Here is a 19,295-nt window from a genome sequence, read left to right as displayed (position 1 = left end):
GGTCTTGAAAGTACCTTGGGCCATTGTATTGATATTTCCCCTGCCAAAACATGCTAGACTCTTTGTATTTATTTATTTAGTTATTTATTTATTTTTTGGTTGTGCAAAACTACTGTATTTACAAAAATGGCACAAAAGTGAATTCAGCAGTCGATGCACATGCACACTTCATTCACATCTTCAACAACAAAAGGTATTCTAACACTACAGAACTGAATAAGAATACTAGCTTCAACAGCAGCTGTTAAGCACTAGAGTCACATAAGTTACACCAGAATGGGCAAATATTGCCCAAGTAAAATTCTATTGTTAAAGCTGAAACAGATTTAAGGCCATTCAAGTTCAAGGACAGGATACAAATCTTTTGAAGCCCCATCTATTTGTGTTTCAAATATGTGACCTTTCTTCTAATTGAAATATGTGACCTTCTAACTTGTGGTCTTAAACTTCTGTTTTACAAAATCCAAAAGGAAAATACAGAAGAAATCAATACAATAGAGGTTACATTAAATAAGAGTAACATACAAAGCTATAATTAAGATGAATTAAAGAAAGCCAAAACATTAAAATTGTAAAACTTGCTTGTTACTTGTTGGAACCAGCCCTACACTAGGAGTTAGGTAATATATACAATTATCTTCAAGTAGATTACTTTACATTGCTCTAACATGTTCTTTTCATCAGTGCACTGTTAAACTAATCAAAACTCTACACATGTATATTCCCTTACACACACACTACCACTACCTGCAAAGCCATAACTCTCAAATGACTTAGTGAGTGAAAGGAAATAAAAAGTGGAGAAGTAACATATTAAGGAGAAATAAAGGGAATTAGAAGATTCATGCAGTTCAGCTCTTTTAATCAGCCAGCCAGCTTGCTAGCAACAAGAGATGGTTTCCGTTGAGGAAGGTCCTGTGGAGTAGGAATGTGGTCACCAGTGACTTCTGTCTTATCCGGAGCTGCAGTAGGAAGTTGCTTGTTCTTCATTTTTGCTTTAGCCATGTTGTAATCCCCAGAATCAAAATATTTTTGCCCTTTCTGCAATCGTTTCCTTAAAAAATCTGAACCTCCAGGCTTTTGTCCCAGATGAGGATACCTTGCTTTTAATTTTGCTTCTTCAGCTTTCTCTGGACTAGTCACTTTGTCTTCCATTTCCTTCTGCTCCTCCGCGGAGGCTGCCTGGGGGACTTCCGCGGACATACTGCTCCCTCTTAGTCCGCTTCTCCCGCTCTGCCTGTATTTATTTACTACTATCATTTTCCTCATAGCATATCTGTTTTTATGTACTTTTGAAAATAATAAGTAATAATTCGGTCATCTAAGCTTTGCTTAGATATGGAAAAATCAATCTTCAAATGGCCTTCTAGTAAAACAACTTTAAAAGGAGAAAAAACATGTGTGTTGAACTCTGTTTGCACACAAGTAAAAAATAATTAAAATGCAAAACTTTTATCCTTGCTTTGCTGCTAGATAAAATAGCGTCATATTAAGAATTATTTTCAGATTATATTACAAAATCTTTAAAAGCTGAATCTTAGCATTTGTATTTCTTATGTCAGAGATGAATTGGCTCCTTCACTTTAAAAATACTACACTCATGCCAAGACTTAGGAAGTTGATCAGTAAGCAATCTTGTAATTTCCCAGTTTACTAGCAAAATTGAAAGGTTGGAATTGACCTTTTGGGTAAGGCAGTTGTATCTAATATGTCCATTTATTTTTCAGGATGAGAAATTTTTAATAATGTTGCCATTTCTTAAACCAGGAAGTTACTTTCAATCTGTAGGTACTCAGGACAATTTAGTTTGCTGGTTGTTGCTTCACTTTTTGCTGTCCAAACATGTGAATGTCCCTTTTTTTTTTTTTTTTTCATTTTAAAAGGTAGGTTTTACAGCAACAACTTCACAGAAATAAACTATTATTTTTGTTGCATGTTCTCTTCTCCTTTACCCAATAATTTATTCTACATTTCAGTTGTCCTTATCCCCTTCTTATAAATTATACCTCTTTGCACTGGCCTTTCCATTATTTGCATTTTATGCCTTTAACTTTTTTGTAACCTGCTATGGAATTGACATTTTTATATGCAACATATATATTGGCTAATACAAAACATTCATTTTTCATCTATTTTACTATCCTTAAAGAAAATCCAATATTACATTGTATGCTTTTCAAGGAACTCAATACTTTCACTCACTATTTTCTTCAGATTTATTTTTTCACAAGAGTTAAATCTAGGTAATCTCAAAAAATATTATTTGAATCCATCTCTGCCTCAGTATACTCATTAACAGGAGGGGTCAGTAATGTTTTTTACTTTATTAAAAGTACTAGTAGTAAGGAATAAATATGTTGCTGTTATAGTTGTTGGTGTTATTATTATTTACATCTACATGTTGGATATTTCTGAAAAATATAGTAATTAGTAGCGTTCCTCTTTTAAATAGAAGACATCTATGGTATGAGGAGATTAGTAACTAAAGATTTTACTGTTTATCTACAGTAGAAGTAGACTAGGGCCTATATCTAATAGATCTTTCTATTATCTCATCCATTTTAAAAATAACTTTTATTTCAACTTTAGAATGTTATATTTGAAATGTGCTCATTCTGCCTGTTTTTTTCCATCTTCTTTTTACTTTCAGATCTAAGTACAAGCTATGCATTTGACTCTGTTTCATGTGGTTGTGTTTATATACCTTTCACCATTTTTATTACTGATAATGTTGTTTGTATGAATAAAGTGAATAGATGGGATAACAATTCATACCTGTTGAATTTACATATGGTATTAATGAGTACAAGGCCAGTGATTCAAAGTTTGTTTTTAGTTCCATTTTATAGTACTTCACCTCCTCCTCAGCCAAATAGTTCACCTGGACTATGTGCATGGTGGAATTGATGCCAAATGTAAAAGCCACTTTTGGAATTGTTTATTGTTAGGCAAATTGAGAACCAAAGGAATGAAATGCTTCGAGACAAGACGGTAGTGAGGAGGGAGGTTCCTAATTCCTTATTCAAGGAAATAAGTAGGATGGTGGCATCAGAGTTGGATACCAAGAAAGTATGGGGCCAAAGCCGACAGTAGAGAATAGATAAGATGTGAGAGCTAGCAATGTAAAATGCAATCAGTACAGAATAATTTGAGGAGGCAGTCATTTTTACTGCCAGCTCTTCTTTTAAGGGGCCAGGCCTTCTTACTCAGGGCTATATACACCTTGACCATTTTAAAAACATCATATCCAGAAACTGTATCCTTTTACCAAATACCTTATAGAAAGATGCACTTGGTCATGCCTGGCTATAGGTGAGACAGAAAGTGTGGGTGGGTAGTTTAAATTCATAGTCACGTTTAGAAAAAATAACTCAAATAAATGCACTGTTTTGAGTGGGGTCAGTAGTGTCATCTTCAAATACAAAGGATAATAAGACAGCCAAGACTGATAAAGAAATGACTCATGTTCAACATTTATCTTTTTCTTTACAAGTCTGTTGTTTCACAGAAACTAAATCTATGTAAACTGCAAAAGTAAAATTTTCATATACACACAAATAAGAGACAGTGTTTATCATTCTGTTCTACACATAATAGAACTCAACTATGAGTCATATGGGCAAAATGACAAAATTTTCCACTGTAGCATCTAAGATAGAAAATTATTTTAGAAATCTCAAAAATAAGAATAGATTGCAAAATGCCCAGCAACATTTTCTGAGCAATCCGGTTACCAGAAACTTGAAAATGTATTTATGTCAGGGATATCTAGCAACTGCCTGCCTCCATGGCTGTGGTTACTTGTACTACACTGTAATATCTATAGTTACAGGATCATAATCCTAGAGTTGAACAAAACCTTATTGATCAATTGGTGTGACCACCTTCTTTTTACAGCTGAGGAAGCTAAACAGTATGCTAGTTAAGTGAATAATTAGTAAGTAAAATCCAGTGAAACGTGAGAAACTCAACAGCACTTTTATAACAAATAATAAATAGATATAAATTTAAAATATGACATTGCTGTTGAACAATATAAGAGAGCTAAGTGGAGAAGTTAAATTTCTTCCTTCCTAGCTGAATTTAATATCTTATGAAGAAAATATCCACAGAGAATTTTACTATATATTATAAAGTCTTTCTCCTTTAACTCTTCTTGCTGTCTTTTTCTTATTTCATATGGTACAGAGTTACTAAATGTGTCTATATAACCACTGATATAGTTAAAATACTTTCTGATAGCACTGATTGTATTATCTCTCCTTTCTCAACATCATTCCTTTTCTGCTTTTACTACTTTGCCCAGTTGGCTGTATATGTGTGGGAAATGAGTTAATGTGTCATATTTTAAGTAAATCTTTGACTTAAAACACTAAAGACAAAACTCTGAATGTTAGAAAACTGGTTTGATTTGAGAGGAGATGGTTATAGTGAAATTAAAAGGAGAAAGCCAAGGGGAGGGGGAGGGATAAATTAGGAGTATAGGATTAACAGATGCACACCACTGTATATAAAATTAGATAACAACATGGATTTATTATATAGCACAAGGAACTATATTCAATATCTTGTAATAAACTATGGTGGAAAAGAATCTGAAGCTGTATACCTGAAACTAACAAAATATTGTAAGTCATCTATAGTTAAATAAAAATTTCAAAAGTAAAATGGAGAAAGCCAAATTGGTTAAAACAGGACAGAAGTGAATAAAGTAGTGAATGTTTACTTTAAAATTAATCCTATAAATTACCTTCAGCTCGGTGCTTTGCGATGACTTAGAGAGGTGGGATAGGGAGGGTAGGAGGGAGGCTGAAGAGGGAGGAGATATAGGGACATATGTATGCATATGGCTGATTCACTTTGTTGTACAACACAAACTAACACAGTATTGTGAAGCAATTATACTCCAATAAAGATCTATTGAAAAAATATATATTTATACAACATTACAGGTGCATATTTGTGTGATCAGAGCCAATGAGTGTAATTGGTAAAAACTACATATAATAGATATAAATGCTCACAAATATAAAAAATAAAAGACTTTCTGAATTACATTTCAAATACCTTATCATTTATTTGTAATTTTCTAAGGACATGGTAATTATTGATTTAAAACAACTCACAGTTTAGTCTTTGCTTTTTAAAAATAGAAATGAGTATGCTCTTACTTTCTGTTAAATTAGCATTTTTAATTGCAATAATTGTTTCAGGCTTAAATGCTTGGAAGAAACCTACAGCAATCATAAAGATCATTACCATATCTGTTGCAAAAACTCATTTAAAATATTTTTATCCTCTTGAGAAATGCCAGGTCTGAGCCAATGTCAACTCGGAGAAAATTGGAACAGCTTAAAAGCAATTCTAGAATCATTTAGTGCTTAATATGTTCTAGGGGTGGAAGAATCGATGCCATGTTTAATCAGTTTAGAGATGTCATTCAGTAGAGAAAAATGTCCTACCACTGGAAGATTACATTCCTACTGAAGTTGAGGATGGCATGGCCCCTTATAAAGAAAAAAAATAAATTGAAAGCATATGTACCCTTTAGATAGGTCAGTAGCTATTGTCCCATTTATATTGTCTTTATAGTAACCCTCAATGAAGTTGTAGTGTGGCCACATTTACCTTAGGTTGAGTAGTCATACATTCTGTTGTGTCCTGGACATTCCTGGTTGTTATAGTACAATAGTTAATAATGCTCCCTACCATTCTCAAAAATGCCTCAGTTTGGATGATAAATTATGTGGTCACCCTTGTCGTAGGTATAGTCTTTATTCACCAGGCAGAATGGATTTATTGGGTACATAAAATGCATGGGTGCATTTGGCTAGGTGAGAAGGCATGGATTTATTATATAGCACAAGGAACTATATTCAATATCTTGTAATAAACTATGGTGGAAAAGAATCTGAAGCTGTATACCTGAAACTAACAAAATATTGTAAGTCATCTATAGTTAAATAAAAATTTCAAAAGTAAAATGGAGAAAGCCAAATTGGTTAAAACAGGACAGAAGTGAATAAAGTAGTGAATGTTTACTTTAAAATTAATCCTATAAATTACCTTCAGCTCGGTGCTTTGCGATGACTTAGAGAGGTGGGATAGGGAGGGTAGGAGGGAGGCTGAAGAGGGAGGAGATATAGGGACATATGTATGCATATGGCTGATTCACTTTGTTGTACAACACAAACTAACACAGTATTGTGAAGCAATTATACTCCAATAAAGATCTATTGAAAAAATATATATTTATACAACATTACAGGTGCATATTTGTGTGATCAGAGCCAATGAGTGTAATTGGTAAAAACTACATATAATAGATATAAATGCTCACAAATATAAAAAATAAAAGACTTTCTGAATTACATTTCAAATACCTTATCATTTATTTGTAATTTTCTAAGGACATGGTAACTCCTGCGATTTGGGCATGCCTTTTCTGTCTTATCTTCATTTTCTTATTCTCTGTATATTAGTGTATCTGCTATGCTCCCATCTCTACCAGCATTAAACTCCATAAAAGTTTTTTCACCTTTACTTTGTAAATTCAATGTATCTGATGTCTACTTTGAGACAGTGACCCAGGCTTATGGCTTTTCACAGATAATAATCATTCATATATTAAATTGCTGCTCTTATACCCCAAATATGTGGTCCTTCAAAGTGAACTTCAGCAATTATTGATTTATTTCCTTTTGTCTGACCTTTTCCCAGAGTGGGATTTCCCAAAAGAAACACCATTAGGAAGAAGATTTGAGTCGTTGATTGACCCACATTTTGAAGGTTGTCTAGTTTTAGTTCTGTGGGATTCCATAAAATGTTAAGTCACTATTGCAATTTCTGAAATATTTTATCTAAATCACTTCTACTGAATCTGAACTGACATTGACTTATAATAGAAGACATTTCTCAGAAAATTGAACTAGGAAGTGATACTTTATCTGAATTTGCCATGTACATCTATGGACAATAGACACACTGATTATTTTTACTAATTTCTGTTCAGAAGAATTTTTTTTAATATTCATGAGTAAATCATCTGAGAAAAGATATCTTTTTATGTTGCTGTACAGGTATTATAATCATAAGAATGACTCAATGATTAATTTTGGCTTTAATGCATGTTTACCTTAGCTATATCATTATTTCTTAAATGTACAACTTTCATCTTCAATATTTGTAAGGCCCCCAGGTCTCTGATTGTAATTCAAGAGAACATCACTTTGCACTGGTCACTGACAGTCTAAAGACTGTTTTGATTTTTATATTTTTCAACGTGATATATTGTGCTCACCTGATTATCCAACCCAAAAAGCAAAATTTATTCCATACATTCTTAAAGTAAATGATATTTGCTTTTGGTTTTCATGTCAATTACACGATGCTTACATAACCAGTTCTCACTGAGGTTTATTTGTAGCAATGCTTTTATGTGAATTTGATTAATAGAGCTAAATCTTAAAGTCAACCTGCCAATTTTAAATGCAGCCATTAGTTTTTCAGGATTTTTAAGACAACACTAAGATATGCCTTAGATAATTATTGTAATTTTCTCTTCGTAGGAGGATTTGGAGAATAATCTTTGTGTGTTGGATACCCTCTTATGCAAACAGTGTCCAGAGAAAAGATCTAATCCTCATTAAAAGTGGTTATGTTTGGTTAGCCTCTACATTTAATAGAAAATCAAGGCTTGCTAGTGCAAAGATAGTGTCTGTTGATTCAGAAGATTATAGTAGTGATTTTCTAGAAGCTAATGAAAGGTACTAAAATGAATCGATAATCTAACTGCTACATTTTTTAAATGCTTAAAGAAAACTTGAATGCATAATATCCTCGTGAATTGGTTATAGTTATGTCTTGATAATAAACTTGTGATTCAGATATGCATACAAACAGGAATCAAGTGTGACAGCAAGGAGCATAAACATTCATAATCATTTGCTTTGACAGGAACCAAACCTACAACAGTTACGTTCATGACTGGAGTACCTACAAATGGAGATAAGAATGTATATTGGTAGAAATTAGAACATATATCAGAAGTACCATATTGTCAGAAATTTCAAGTAATGATTGCGTGCAGCATACATGTAGAGCCTATAAAATTATTTGAGTGCTATTTATTTTTAGCATTTTATGTGCAAAACTGTCTTCTCCTTGGTCAAATTGTATGTCTATTACATATTTTAAAAACTAAAAGAATATAGTTGATACTAAACAACGAGGTTTTTTTTTGAAATGACAACCTGTACTTGTTAATAATTTTATTTTTTATAATATTTCCACAACATAGGAACCAAGTCAGAAAAGGAGACAAATTAATTTTATATTTTGAATTTGTTATGTTTACTGGCCTGCCTGCCAACTTACCTAGCCAGAATCTTACTATCTGCTTGAAAGAATCACAGATATTAATGTTTAACAATACTTACTTTAAACTGTGTTTTTCTTTTTGCTTTTAGTATCTGACATTTTATATTTCTCAGATTAAATATTATCTTTTATAGGGTAAAATATAAACATTTTAATGAATTCATTCAGAGGTATACAATTACTTAAATATGACAATAAGCTATATGACAAGTGAATACATGAATTCTCCCAAATATGCCTTATTTAACACTATGGGACAACTAATTCTGATTTACATGCTTTTTAAATTGATACACAGAAACAGGCAACCCTTTAAGGGAAAAAACCATAGAAAAATAGATATTATTTCATATTTCAAGTAATACTATCCCGAGTAATGCACAGGTGGTAGAAAATAGTACAGTGTATTTGATACTTTAAAGAATAAAGCCCAGTACTGGCATGTCTGATATTCTTGGAGTACATAAAAACCTTATCAAGAAAGTGAGTCTGTGAAGATTGCATGTGGGTGGCTTGGCCTGACTCTCCTTTGCTGCTGGTCCAGCTTCCCACCTCTCAGCTGTCTTTGCTCACTAGACCAGTACACAATAGACACATCACTTGTTGCACACTCTCTTTCAATTCCGTTTATCTTTTAATGATTTGTCTGGCTGATTTCTACTTTTCTGGGGGAAAGTGAAGCTATTTGAAAGCTTGGTTTCAGAGCTATTCCTTGTGACTGTACTATAATAAAGGCCCAGTCCATTTCTCATTGAGCTGTGCAGAGAATACAAAATACACACCCCTAGAGAGGAGATAAGAGTGTGAAGTGAGATAGTAATAGAGAAATGAGCCCTGTGGCTCCACCCCTAGAACTGAGGGCTTAGAAATACAAAGCAAAGTTATGGCCTGTAAATAATTGAGAGTTATCTATGTGCACGTGAAGTGTGTGCGTACGTGCATGTGCGTGTGTGTGTGTATGTGTGTTTTAGAGGTGAGAACTGTATACAAACTAATATCTAAAGCAAAAATGATAAACTGACCCATGTGTAGACAGTTGTGAATAAATTGCCAAATGGTGCTTGCCCAAATGCATCCAAATTAGGTTTAAAAATAATTTCAATAAATTATTTCATCAAGATCATAAAAACAGTATCTAACTGAAAGCCAAACAAAGATATTTGAAATTATTTTGAGTAATTTATCACAGTCATGGCAGGTATAAGAATTAAATGATGTGAGTCAGAAAACTGTCATCGATTAAGTAATAATAATAGATCAGACCATCTATAATAATAGATCAGTAATAATAATAGATCAGACATACTATGTGCTAGACACAAATGAACCTTATTTCATCAAACTGTGTAAACAACTCTGCATTATAAATATTTGTATTTTGATTTGATACATGAGGAAACTGAGGCTTAGATAGGGAAGCTACTTACCCAAATCATGCAATGAAATGACACAGCAAAGATCTTCAAACACATCTCTGGCACCAGGCATTCTTTTAAAAAAGAAAATGAAATTAAGTTAACTAAGTTAATAGAGTGGTTGAGAGCATGCGCTTTAAAGTCAGACCCGGGTTTAAATTCTGACTACCACTGATGTGTAGTAGCTGTGTGGACTTGGGTAAATTACTCAATCCACTTATGTCTAGGTTCCCTCATTTATAACATGGGGCTAATTACACATCCAGTAATCACTCAATATTGTTAATGCTATTAAGATGGATGTGTTGCCTTAACTGACTCAGTTATCTATGACAAATACAGCTCTGTTGATATTTATCCAAATATTTTAAGGGATGTTTTCTTGGTCTTCAATCAGTAACATCATAACATATCTGATCCCTTACTTGTGATCCTAAACAAATAGCTGAGGCTCATAAAATGCAAGAGTCCGTTACCCTTTCTTGGCAGGTTCTGCTGTTAAAATAGTTACTTCATAACTATTGGGTAGTAATACTGCTAATAGAATATGGATACATTAAAAGCAACTCTTTTATGACAGCCCTTTATTAACAGTTAGCAATTAAATACATTAAGAAGCCTTGTTTTGCACACTCTTTCAACCACAGGACATTAAAGATGTATATGTTATAATTACAATTATTCTTTCTCTTCATTGTTCTTCTGAGGAATGCACTGTAATTCTGGCAGCCAGACTACAGAGTTGGCTTGCTTTCCTTGGATTGCAGATGTCTAATTGCAGGCAACCATTTCATTTAAAATGGCTCATTAAAGTGGAAACCATTTAGCATCAGTAACATAGATCAGCATTCATGATTATACATTTAATAAAGAAGTATGTTCTTCCCCAGTTTTCTAACTTTTCTGTCTATCTACACATACATACATACACACATGCACAAAAACTCCCACAGAATTATACAAATCCTTTCTTAGATATTAATTTTATTGTTTTGAAAGAGTTAAAATGGCTAATTGTTCCATGGAGTATGCATAGAGCGTACTAATTATAAAATTATAGAACTTATGTTTTTATTTCATCCAAGTAGATTGGATAGTACACATATAGGAATTGATTTCCTGTTTTACAGACTTTTCTAGGTGTATTATATTTCACCTTAATAAATGTCTTTATTCACTAACTATAATGTTATTTGTTGATTATCATTTCAAAGAATTGAAAAATGGAGATACACTATTTGTCAGATCCTGAGCTACTGATTTTACCAATCACTGAAATAGGATTGTGAAAAGCGAAGAAAGAAAGCAATTCTGATCTTTCTCATACATAAAAGATCAAGCATTGAAGCATAGTTTTGATGCGATTGTATGTTCTGTTTTTCATATTGTAAAAATAGTTTTATCAAATGACATTTGTTTAGAAATAGAATTTTGAAATATATAGTCATTTTACTTTTAATATAATACTTATAGTATTGAAAAAACCTTTGAAGAGGACCAGCATTATCTATATTATATAAATATAATAAGTGATGAGCTATATGAACTGTGATTAGTTGACTATTGAAGAAATATCTGCATAATTATTTGGAAGTTATTTGTAAATAGCCTTAGGTTTTTTTTAGATCCATAAATTTCAATAAGTGAAATGTCAGTTAGAGGCTATCCTAATAATAGCTAAGGATAAACTAGTCAGTCTTTTATTAGTTTCTTTTTCATTTCATTAAAAAGAACAACTTATTTGCTTCTGCTGCAGAATCTCAATATGCTGATACACTATATCACGTGTAAATGTGAGGCAGTGAAAAAGTCTCCATTGAGAACTCCTGATCTCTAAAGAGCAGAAGAAATCAACAGAGTCACATGGAAGTAAAATTCAACATGTTAAAACATATTTAACAAGTATGTAAGAATGAGATTGAGACATATATATATATATAAAATAATAATACATAATATAAAACCTGCTCCAACCCTATCTTCTAAGACAGCCAGAGGTGGCCTCATGAGTTTAAGGTCATTTGGTCTTGATGGTAGTTTATTTACCTCCTCACCAGGTGTTTATGTTGCATTCTTTCTTTTCCCACAGGGACTACTAACATTAAAAAAAAAAAAAAAAGTACTGAAAGGTATACTTTTTAACCACCCAAGAAAAAAAAAGTTATTATAAAATAATTGTTATTAATGTGCAATTAATATGTGCAGTTGTTGTGTTCCAGTTGCCTTTTGCCCCATTCTTTTTTCCCTCCATTCTTAATATGAGTCTGAAGCAAGAAAAGAAACAAGTGAAAATGAGAGGTGAGAGGAGAAAAACAGGGAGAGAAAGAAAAAAAATAAGAGGAGGAACAGCAAGAAAAAGGGAGAGAAAAACAGTCCACAGAGGGGAAAGAATCATGGAAGAAGAAGCAAAAATGAGAGGATCAATCAGGACTTGAGAGAATAGGATGGGAAGTTAATATTAAAAAGAGTGAGGGAAAGAGGGGGGAAAAAGAGCTGTTTGAGTCTGAAGTGTTAGTAAACTATGCTCCTCACATACTGAAATTTATTTGAATGTTCCTCTTCAAAGTGTTATCATGTCTTATCACTTCTTTGAAATGCAAAGCAGATGATTGATTACTATTCATAGTTCTTCAGCATTTTTTACAAGCCAAATCTTCAAGTATTTCTCTGCAGTTTTAGTCTGTGTAGCTAACAAGTCTTAGAAGTTATCCCAGCAGTGAAGAGAGCATGACACATCTTAAGGAAGGAATGGATTTAAACTAAAAGTGAATTGTGATTCTTTTATAAATAGACAATTCCCACCCTAACCTGGTTGCCGAAATAACTGTTTGGCTTCCTTTACTTGGTTCTCATCCCTGCCCTCCATTACTGACTAGCTTTTCTGGTGAGTGCTAGAGAGGGGACTACCAGGAAAATCTCTTTGAATTTAAGGAAGGAGTGAGAATAAAATGTATACAGAGTCTCTGCCCAAGTTAACTATACTCAAGAAAACAAGGTAGACACAATGATACGACTCATGAGCAATTTCAAAGTCTATTGTAAATGCAAATTTTAAATACAGTGTAAATTTAGAATGAAAAACTGGATAGACGACACATGACAAAAACAACTTCACTTAGGGTTTCTTTTAGGGAATTTGGTAGAAAAGAACTTAAACTCACCTTTTATATAAACCACAGAATAGATAATAGTATTCAAATAAAAAGATAAAAATCATGATTCTCACACAAATGGAAAAATGAACACCTGTTCAATATTTTATTTAACCTGCAAGGGAACCAGGCAGATATTAAAACCAGTTAAAAAGAGAATCCAAAGAACAGCCACAATTACAGGCCACAAATATGCAAACAGAGGCAAAACTGGTTTTCTACGAGGAAGTGGCAGGGGAGACAAATGAATCCTCTACCAGAAAACACAGAATTTGTACATCTGTTAGGTACCTATAACATGCAGAGTTTGAAACTATCTTCCATAGGCTTATTATAATCTGGACCTGCCAAGGTCAAGAGTGTGGTAAACAATACATCATTTTCCTTTGAATTACAGATGTTTTCTCTCAAACAGTAACATCAAGAACTTAGAGAACCATAATACTACTCATTGCATCATCTTCAAATGAGTAGTGAGCAGCATATCGTGAACATTACAAAAGATAGAAACCTTGACTACACAAATTATTGTATAACACATTTTTCAGTTCTTGGTGTTTGTACACACACAGAGACACACACAAATTTGTTTTCCTAGTGTGATCATTGCTTTATATTTTGGTTATTCCTTTTACATAGAACTTAACATTTCACATAGTCTAATCAATTGATCTAGTCCTCTGGGATGATATATTTTCTTTCTTTTATGGATGAAACAAACTAACTTCCTGTTTGGATCTTAAAAAGAAATGTGTATAGGTTTGATTAATAGTAGAATTAGAGGGTCTGTTTTGAAGTAGAGGAAATGGTATAATTATTTAATTAATTAGGCTCTACTTTTAGGAACTATCATTTTACTGAGATTTCATTAGATGATTATCATCTTGTTTTTTCACTTTTCAATAGATACTTGATTGTTTTTCAGTAAAATTTTAAAGATACTATAAAGTGTCTGGTTTTGTATCCATACAACATCTACACATGTGTATTTATTCTCTGGTTCAACTTCTTTTAACTTCAATTCAAATAATGCTCTATAGAATTTCTTCCAAGTCCAAAAAATTAAATATTATGGTGAACTGAAAATATTCATACTCTGCCTTTGTGTTTTCGTTATCTTTATAATGGGATTCTGATTAGAATATAACATTTGCTTATATTTCTATTTTGGAAAGAAGCATGTCTAAATGCAAACATATCTCTTAAATTATTCTTTTTAAAAAGTCAAGCAAATCTGGACTTTCATGTCCTTCCTGGAAACTCTTCAGTTACCTCCCATACTGAGATCTACCAGGCTCTACTCCATCTGGCCTCTGCAGACCCTCCTTCTCCTATTCTCCACCTCCATCTTTGCTTTTGTCCTGTTTGTCTTCCAGCTGTTGAGTCTCTTTTCTTACCTAATGTTGGCTCACATTCTTAGCTTAGCCAACTACTTTTCTGTCAATTTAATTTTCAAAAGTCATTCCTGAAGTCACATCATCTCTGACATCTCAATCTAGATCAATTTTCCTTATACAGTTGCCTTTTCCTTGACTTTTCCTCTTAGCCCTGATTGTAGCATCTAATTATATCCATGTTAGATTACTTGATAATTGTTTATGTTCTGCATTGGACTGTAAACTCCATGAACCTGGATACATTATCAGTTTCTCTCATCTTGTCTTCAGCACCTAACACAATGCAAGTCACATAGTAGGTGCTCAATAAATATTTAGTTAATAAATGAGTGTAGCATTTTGTCATCAATTCCCTTTGTGAATGTGATTAGCAATTAAAATGCCTGTTAATAATTTCATGTCCAAAGTAATGGCCGCTACTATTCCATAAAAGTAAATTGTTCAAAGAGCTGTTTCATTACATTTCAGAATTGATTGAAATAACTACTGTTTACTAATTTTAAAACTTTTATTGACTTAGGCAAATATTTGTTTTTAACTATGTTTCACCGTGAAGCTATATTCCTATAGAAATAATTTCCAACGTGTGTTTTCCATAAATCCTTATTTCTTTTATGCTTATGCTGCATGTGTGTCCTGTTCTCAACCAAGGCTCCAGGTGAAGGCCCTCTAGCCCAGTGACAATGAGGTTATGGTCCCACCATTGGGAACTAAAGAAGCAGCCCTGATGATCTCTGAATTGCACTTGGGGACATTCTTTCCTTTTCTTGAAGAATAGCACTCATTAGTAACCACATAACTCTATGGTCTAGTCCTGTAGAATCCATTCTATCTTGTGTTCTCTGTCCCCTTTAGTTCAAACTGGCAGTGTCTTTCCTGGTATAATCTCTATAATCTTTATTCCTGGCTTCTGCTGAGATGGCTGGTTAAGTCCATCAGTCACACTCATGACCTCTTCATCAAACGGTTGTTCAGCCACACCTTTAAGTGTTCTCTTCAGAACAAGCTGTCTCATTTTTTACAATATGGGTAGACTGAGAATTTTGCCCATCTTCATGGTCTGGTTCCTTTTTTTAAACTATTTCTTCTTCAATTTATCTCTCCTTTTGCATTTTACTGCAAGCTATCAGTAGGAACTAAATAGCTGTTTCAAAACTTTGCTTAGAAATCATCTGAGCTAAGCCACGAGGCCCGCTCTGGCAAACCTTAGTACAGCCTCATACCGAGCTCTACCGACTGTATGAGCAAACTTAGCTTCTCCCAGTCAGCCACACAGCCCTCGTCTAGGAAGAGCATGAGGTGCCCCACAGCACCATGGCAGCCCTGGGCTGCCTCCCCCGGTAGTGGCTCCAGCTGCTCGCCCAGCTCCTGCAGCACCGCCTCACCAGGCCACACTTGCCAGCCACGCCCACAACCCGAGCCCTAGCACCCAGGCCCCACCCTACTCCTCTCTGTCTTCCTCTTCGGAGGCAGCTGAGGGAAGAAGTGCTGATTCGGGTGGGGCTACAGTGCCTCCAGCTACCGGGGCTGTGGAGCCCTCCGGCCAAGAGCAGGCTGGCCCAGTTGGGTAGAGGCCCAGTGGCCTCAGGCTCCAGATAATTAAAAAAAAAAAAAGAAATCGCCTAATTTAAATATCCAAGTATATTGCTCACAAGTTCTGCCTTCCAAAAAAAAACCATTAGAATACTGTTCAACCAAGTTCTTTGCCACTTTATAACTTTAAAAAGACCACCTTCCTCATTTCCATCTGAGACCTCACCAGAACTGCCCTTTAATATCCGTATTTCTCGTATACATCTCAGAACCCTTCCAGCCTCTACCTATTACCCAGTTCCAAAGCTGCTTTCACATATTTAAGGATTTGATAGAGCAGCACCCTACTCTCGGTACCAAAATCTGTGTTAGTCAGGGTTCTCCAGAGAAACAGAATCAAGATTCAACCAGAATTTGTCTATCTATCTAAAGAGAGAGAGACATTTGTTATAAGGAATTGGGTCATGTGTTATGAAGGTCAAGATGTCCCAAGATCTGCAGTGGGCAGTTCTAGTCCATAAGCCTGCAGACTCAAGCCCCCAAAGAGCTGAGCTTTCAGTTCAAGTCCAAAGGCAAGGAAAGACTGATGTCCTTCCCAGCTACTGTAGTCAGGAAGGCATTTCCTCTTACTCCTGTGAGGGTCACCCTTTTTGTTGTATTCAGGATTCTAACTGATTGGGTGAGGGCCACCCACATTAGGGAGGGCAATATGCTTTACTCAGTCTACCCAATTCAAATGTTAATCCCACCTGCAAATACCCCTAAAGACACACCCAGAATAATGTTTGACAAACCATCTGGGCACTGTGTGGCCCAGTCAAGTTTGATACATAAAATTATGCATCACAGGGAGACAAGATGTAAAGATCCTGAGGGAGAAAGGGAAAAAAGGCTGGAGCAGATCCTACAGGGTCTTGAAGGACACATTAAAGAATTGGACTTTGTCCTAAGGATAATGGCAAACCCTTGGACGATTTTAAGAAGGAGAGTAATCTGATTTAAATAGAAAAAGATCAGGGGGTGAGGTGGGGTTGTTGTGAGGTAGAAAACAAGGTAGTACTGTAGTTCCCAATTGTGCCTTGGTCTCAAGTTGCGTCCCTGGAGAAGGAGTGGAAAGTTCTGAAATATACTGAGAGATGATTGACGATGTGGAGTGTCAATAAGAGGGTGGGAGTCAACAACGGTTGCCAAGCTTCCAGTTTTAGCAAATGTATTTACTGTGTGCCATTTACCAAGACAGGGAAAATGAGGGAAGGAGGAAGTCTGGGGGAAGATGATGACTAGTTTTAGGTGCCTGAAATTTGAGGGCCTGGTGACCACATCTGAGTGGTCCAGGTCTGATGTCCAGATGTGCAATCTGGGGTGATTGTACTCATTGTGAGTGGCCGAGAGTCCCTAGAGAGAGAATGTAGAGATAGAGAAGAATATAGGATTTAATGAATGAATCCAAATCAGGCCTCTGTACCCTAACATGAATTAAATCTAGGAGACAGAGTTTTGGATGAAGTAGAAAAGAATAGCTTTATTTCTTTGCCAGACAAAGGGGGCGACAGTGGGCTAATGCCCTCAAAACTGTGTGTCCCAACCTGAAGGGGGTTGTGAGGAGTTTTATAGTAATGGTTCAAAGAGGGCATGATCAGCTCGCAGACATTCTTCTGATTGGTGGGGAGGTAAGTGGGAGTCAACATCATCGACCTTCTGTTCCAACCAGTCTGGGGTCTGTGTGCTTGTGGGGAGCATACAGTTAGCTTCTCCCACCTGGTGGGGGTTTCAGTATCTGCAAAACAGCTCAAAGATATTATAATGTATATCCTTGAGGAGGAACCAGGACTCTGCCCCGAGGCTGCACTGTTGTTTCTTGACCGTTCCTCCCTTGTCTCTGCATCTGCTCCCTTCCCTGATTAGCAACTGTTTGAACTTGTCCTTTGGAACTCAGGGAAGGTCATAGAGGCTACATGAAGACTATTTCCTGTAATCAAGAAATGGGGGACACAGAAAGGCTTTTGTGCCCAGGAGCCCCACAGGACCCTGCTCGGTTTCATGAAAAGGCACCAGCATTTAATGGATAGAGGAGGGAGGCACCCTCAGTTGTCCTGTGTTCCTATTGTGTTCAATATATCAACATTTACACAATACCTCAGAAATATCAGGGTCTAGAAGAAAATAGTATCCTGGTGAAAAATGTGCAGAAACCATGACTCCATTTGATCTCTAGGTTTGGGTTATGTTTTAATAAGAGTTTCAACTTTTATTGCTTTTATGTTAATTTTTGCATCTGTCCGCACAATGCCTTTGTAGGCTCTAGGTCTACTTTGGCTATAGATGTGAAGTGGGTGGTGTAACCGTGGAAGAGGTTGAGCAAAAATCAATCTACTTCAGAATTTATTAAAATCAGGAAAAGTTTCCAATTTCAATAAGACATTTAGGATGAGAATAATTAAGTGAGCTTTAGAGGCAAGTGAATTATTGATTACTCAGAAATATCAGGTCTAAGAAGATAGAGACTGAGATGTAGAACTTTTTTTTTTCTTCTAGTCAAAAGAAACAGACAAGTCTTCTCCTGTGTAACTCAGAATTAAACAGTTGTATGGAGGAATTAGAAACTTACTACAACGTTACAGACAAAATACAATAAAGTTATATGAAGTAGATTCTTAAGAAGTTAACAGAGCAATTTCCTACTGTCTTTTGGATTTGTGCTTTGATGATGTAGTACAAATTTCAGTTTTGTATTTTTCCTCTGAGAATTGTTCTGAGTTTCCTACCTGCCCTATCTTCATGGCCTGTTGACACCCTACCTTCTTTATCCTCTGAGATGCTGGCACCGTTCATTGATTCATCTGTCCATTAATTCATGTGGTAAATATTTTATTAAGCAAAAGAGATAGTCTCTGTTCTCACAGGGTTACATTCTAGAGCAGGGTTTCTCGATGTTGACAGTGTTGACAATTTAGGCTAGATAATTCTTTGTTGTTGGCAGCTGTCCTGTGCAATGTAAGATGTTTAGCAGCATACATGGACTCTACCCAATAGATGCCACTAGCACCTTCTAAAAATGTCTGGACAGTGCCAAATGTCCCCTGGGTGGCAAAACCACCCTTGTAGAGAACCACTGTTCTAGACGGAAGACATAGACAATGGAAAACATAACGTAATATCAGTGGTGATCTGTGCCGTGAAGTAAAAGTAACTGGCATTGTGGTAAGAGAGGTAGCAGGGGCAAGAGCTCTACAGGTTTCTCATCAAGGACAGTAGTCTAAATGGAGCACAGACACATGAAGGCCCGTTTTTCTTTTCACAGATGCTTATCATTCACTGAGAGCCTGTCTGTGAAATTGTCAATTAAGACAAGTGCCTGATATATTATTTATATGATTAAATTATTTCTGGTTCTTGACTATTTATAAAATGCCACAGTC

General features: G+C 35.1%; 2 protein-coding genes across 5 annotated transcripts in view; one reads left to right on the top strand and one right to left on the bottom strand.

Annotated features, from left to right (window-relative positions):
* Positions 1–19,295, top strand: part of GRIK2 (glutamate ionotropic receptor kainate type subunit 2) — a 649,287-nt gene that overhangs the window by 349,996 nt on the left and 279,996 nt on the right. The gene's annotated exons all lie outside the window — the stretch shown is intronic.
* On the bottom strand, positions 846–1,231 carry LOC132500096 (cAMP-regulated phosphoprotein 19-like). Its single transcript, XM_060114972.1, has one exon. It carries the CDS (start codon positions 1,201–1,203, stop codon positions 865–867), a length of 339 nt encoding a protein of 112 aa, XP_059970955.1. The 5' UTR covers positions 1,204–1,231; the 3' UTR covers positions 846–864.

This window comes from Mesoplodon densirostris, chromosome 12, assembly GCF_025265405.1.
Source record: "Mesoplodon densirostris isolate mMesDen1 chromosome 12, mMesDen1 primary haplotype, whole genome shotgun sequence".
Taxonomy (NCBI): domain Eukaryota; kingdom Metazoa; phylum Chordata; class Mammalia; order Artiodactyla; family Ziphiidae; genus Mesoplodon; species Mesoplodon densirostris.
This window is presented reverse-complemented; position numbering and strand designations above follow the sequence as displayed.

What these genes read in the sequence shown, in the direction of transcription:
- LOC132500096 (XM_060114972.1), bottom strand. Translation starts at nt 1,203, where the DNA reads ATGTCCGCGGAAGTCCCCCAGGCAGCCTCCGCGGAGGAGCAGAAGGAA.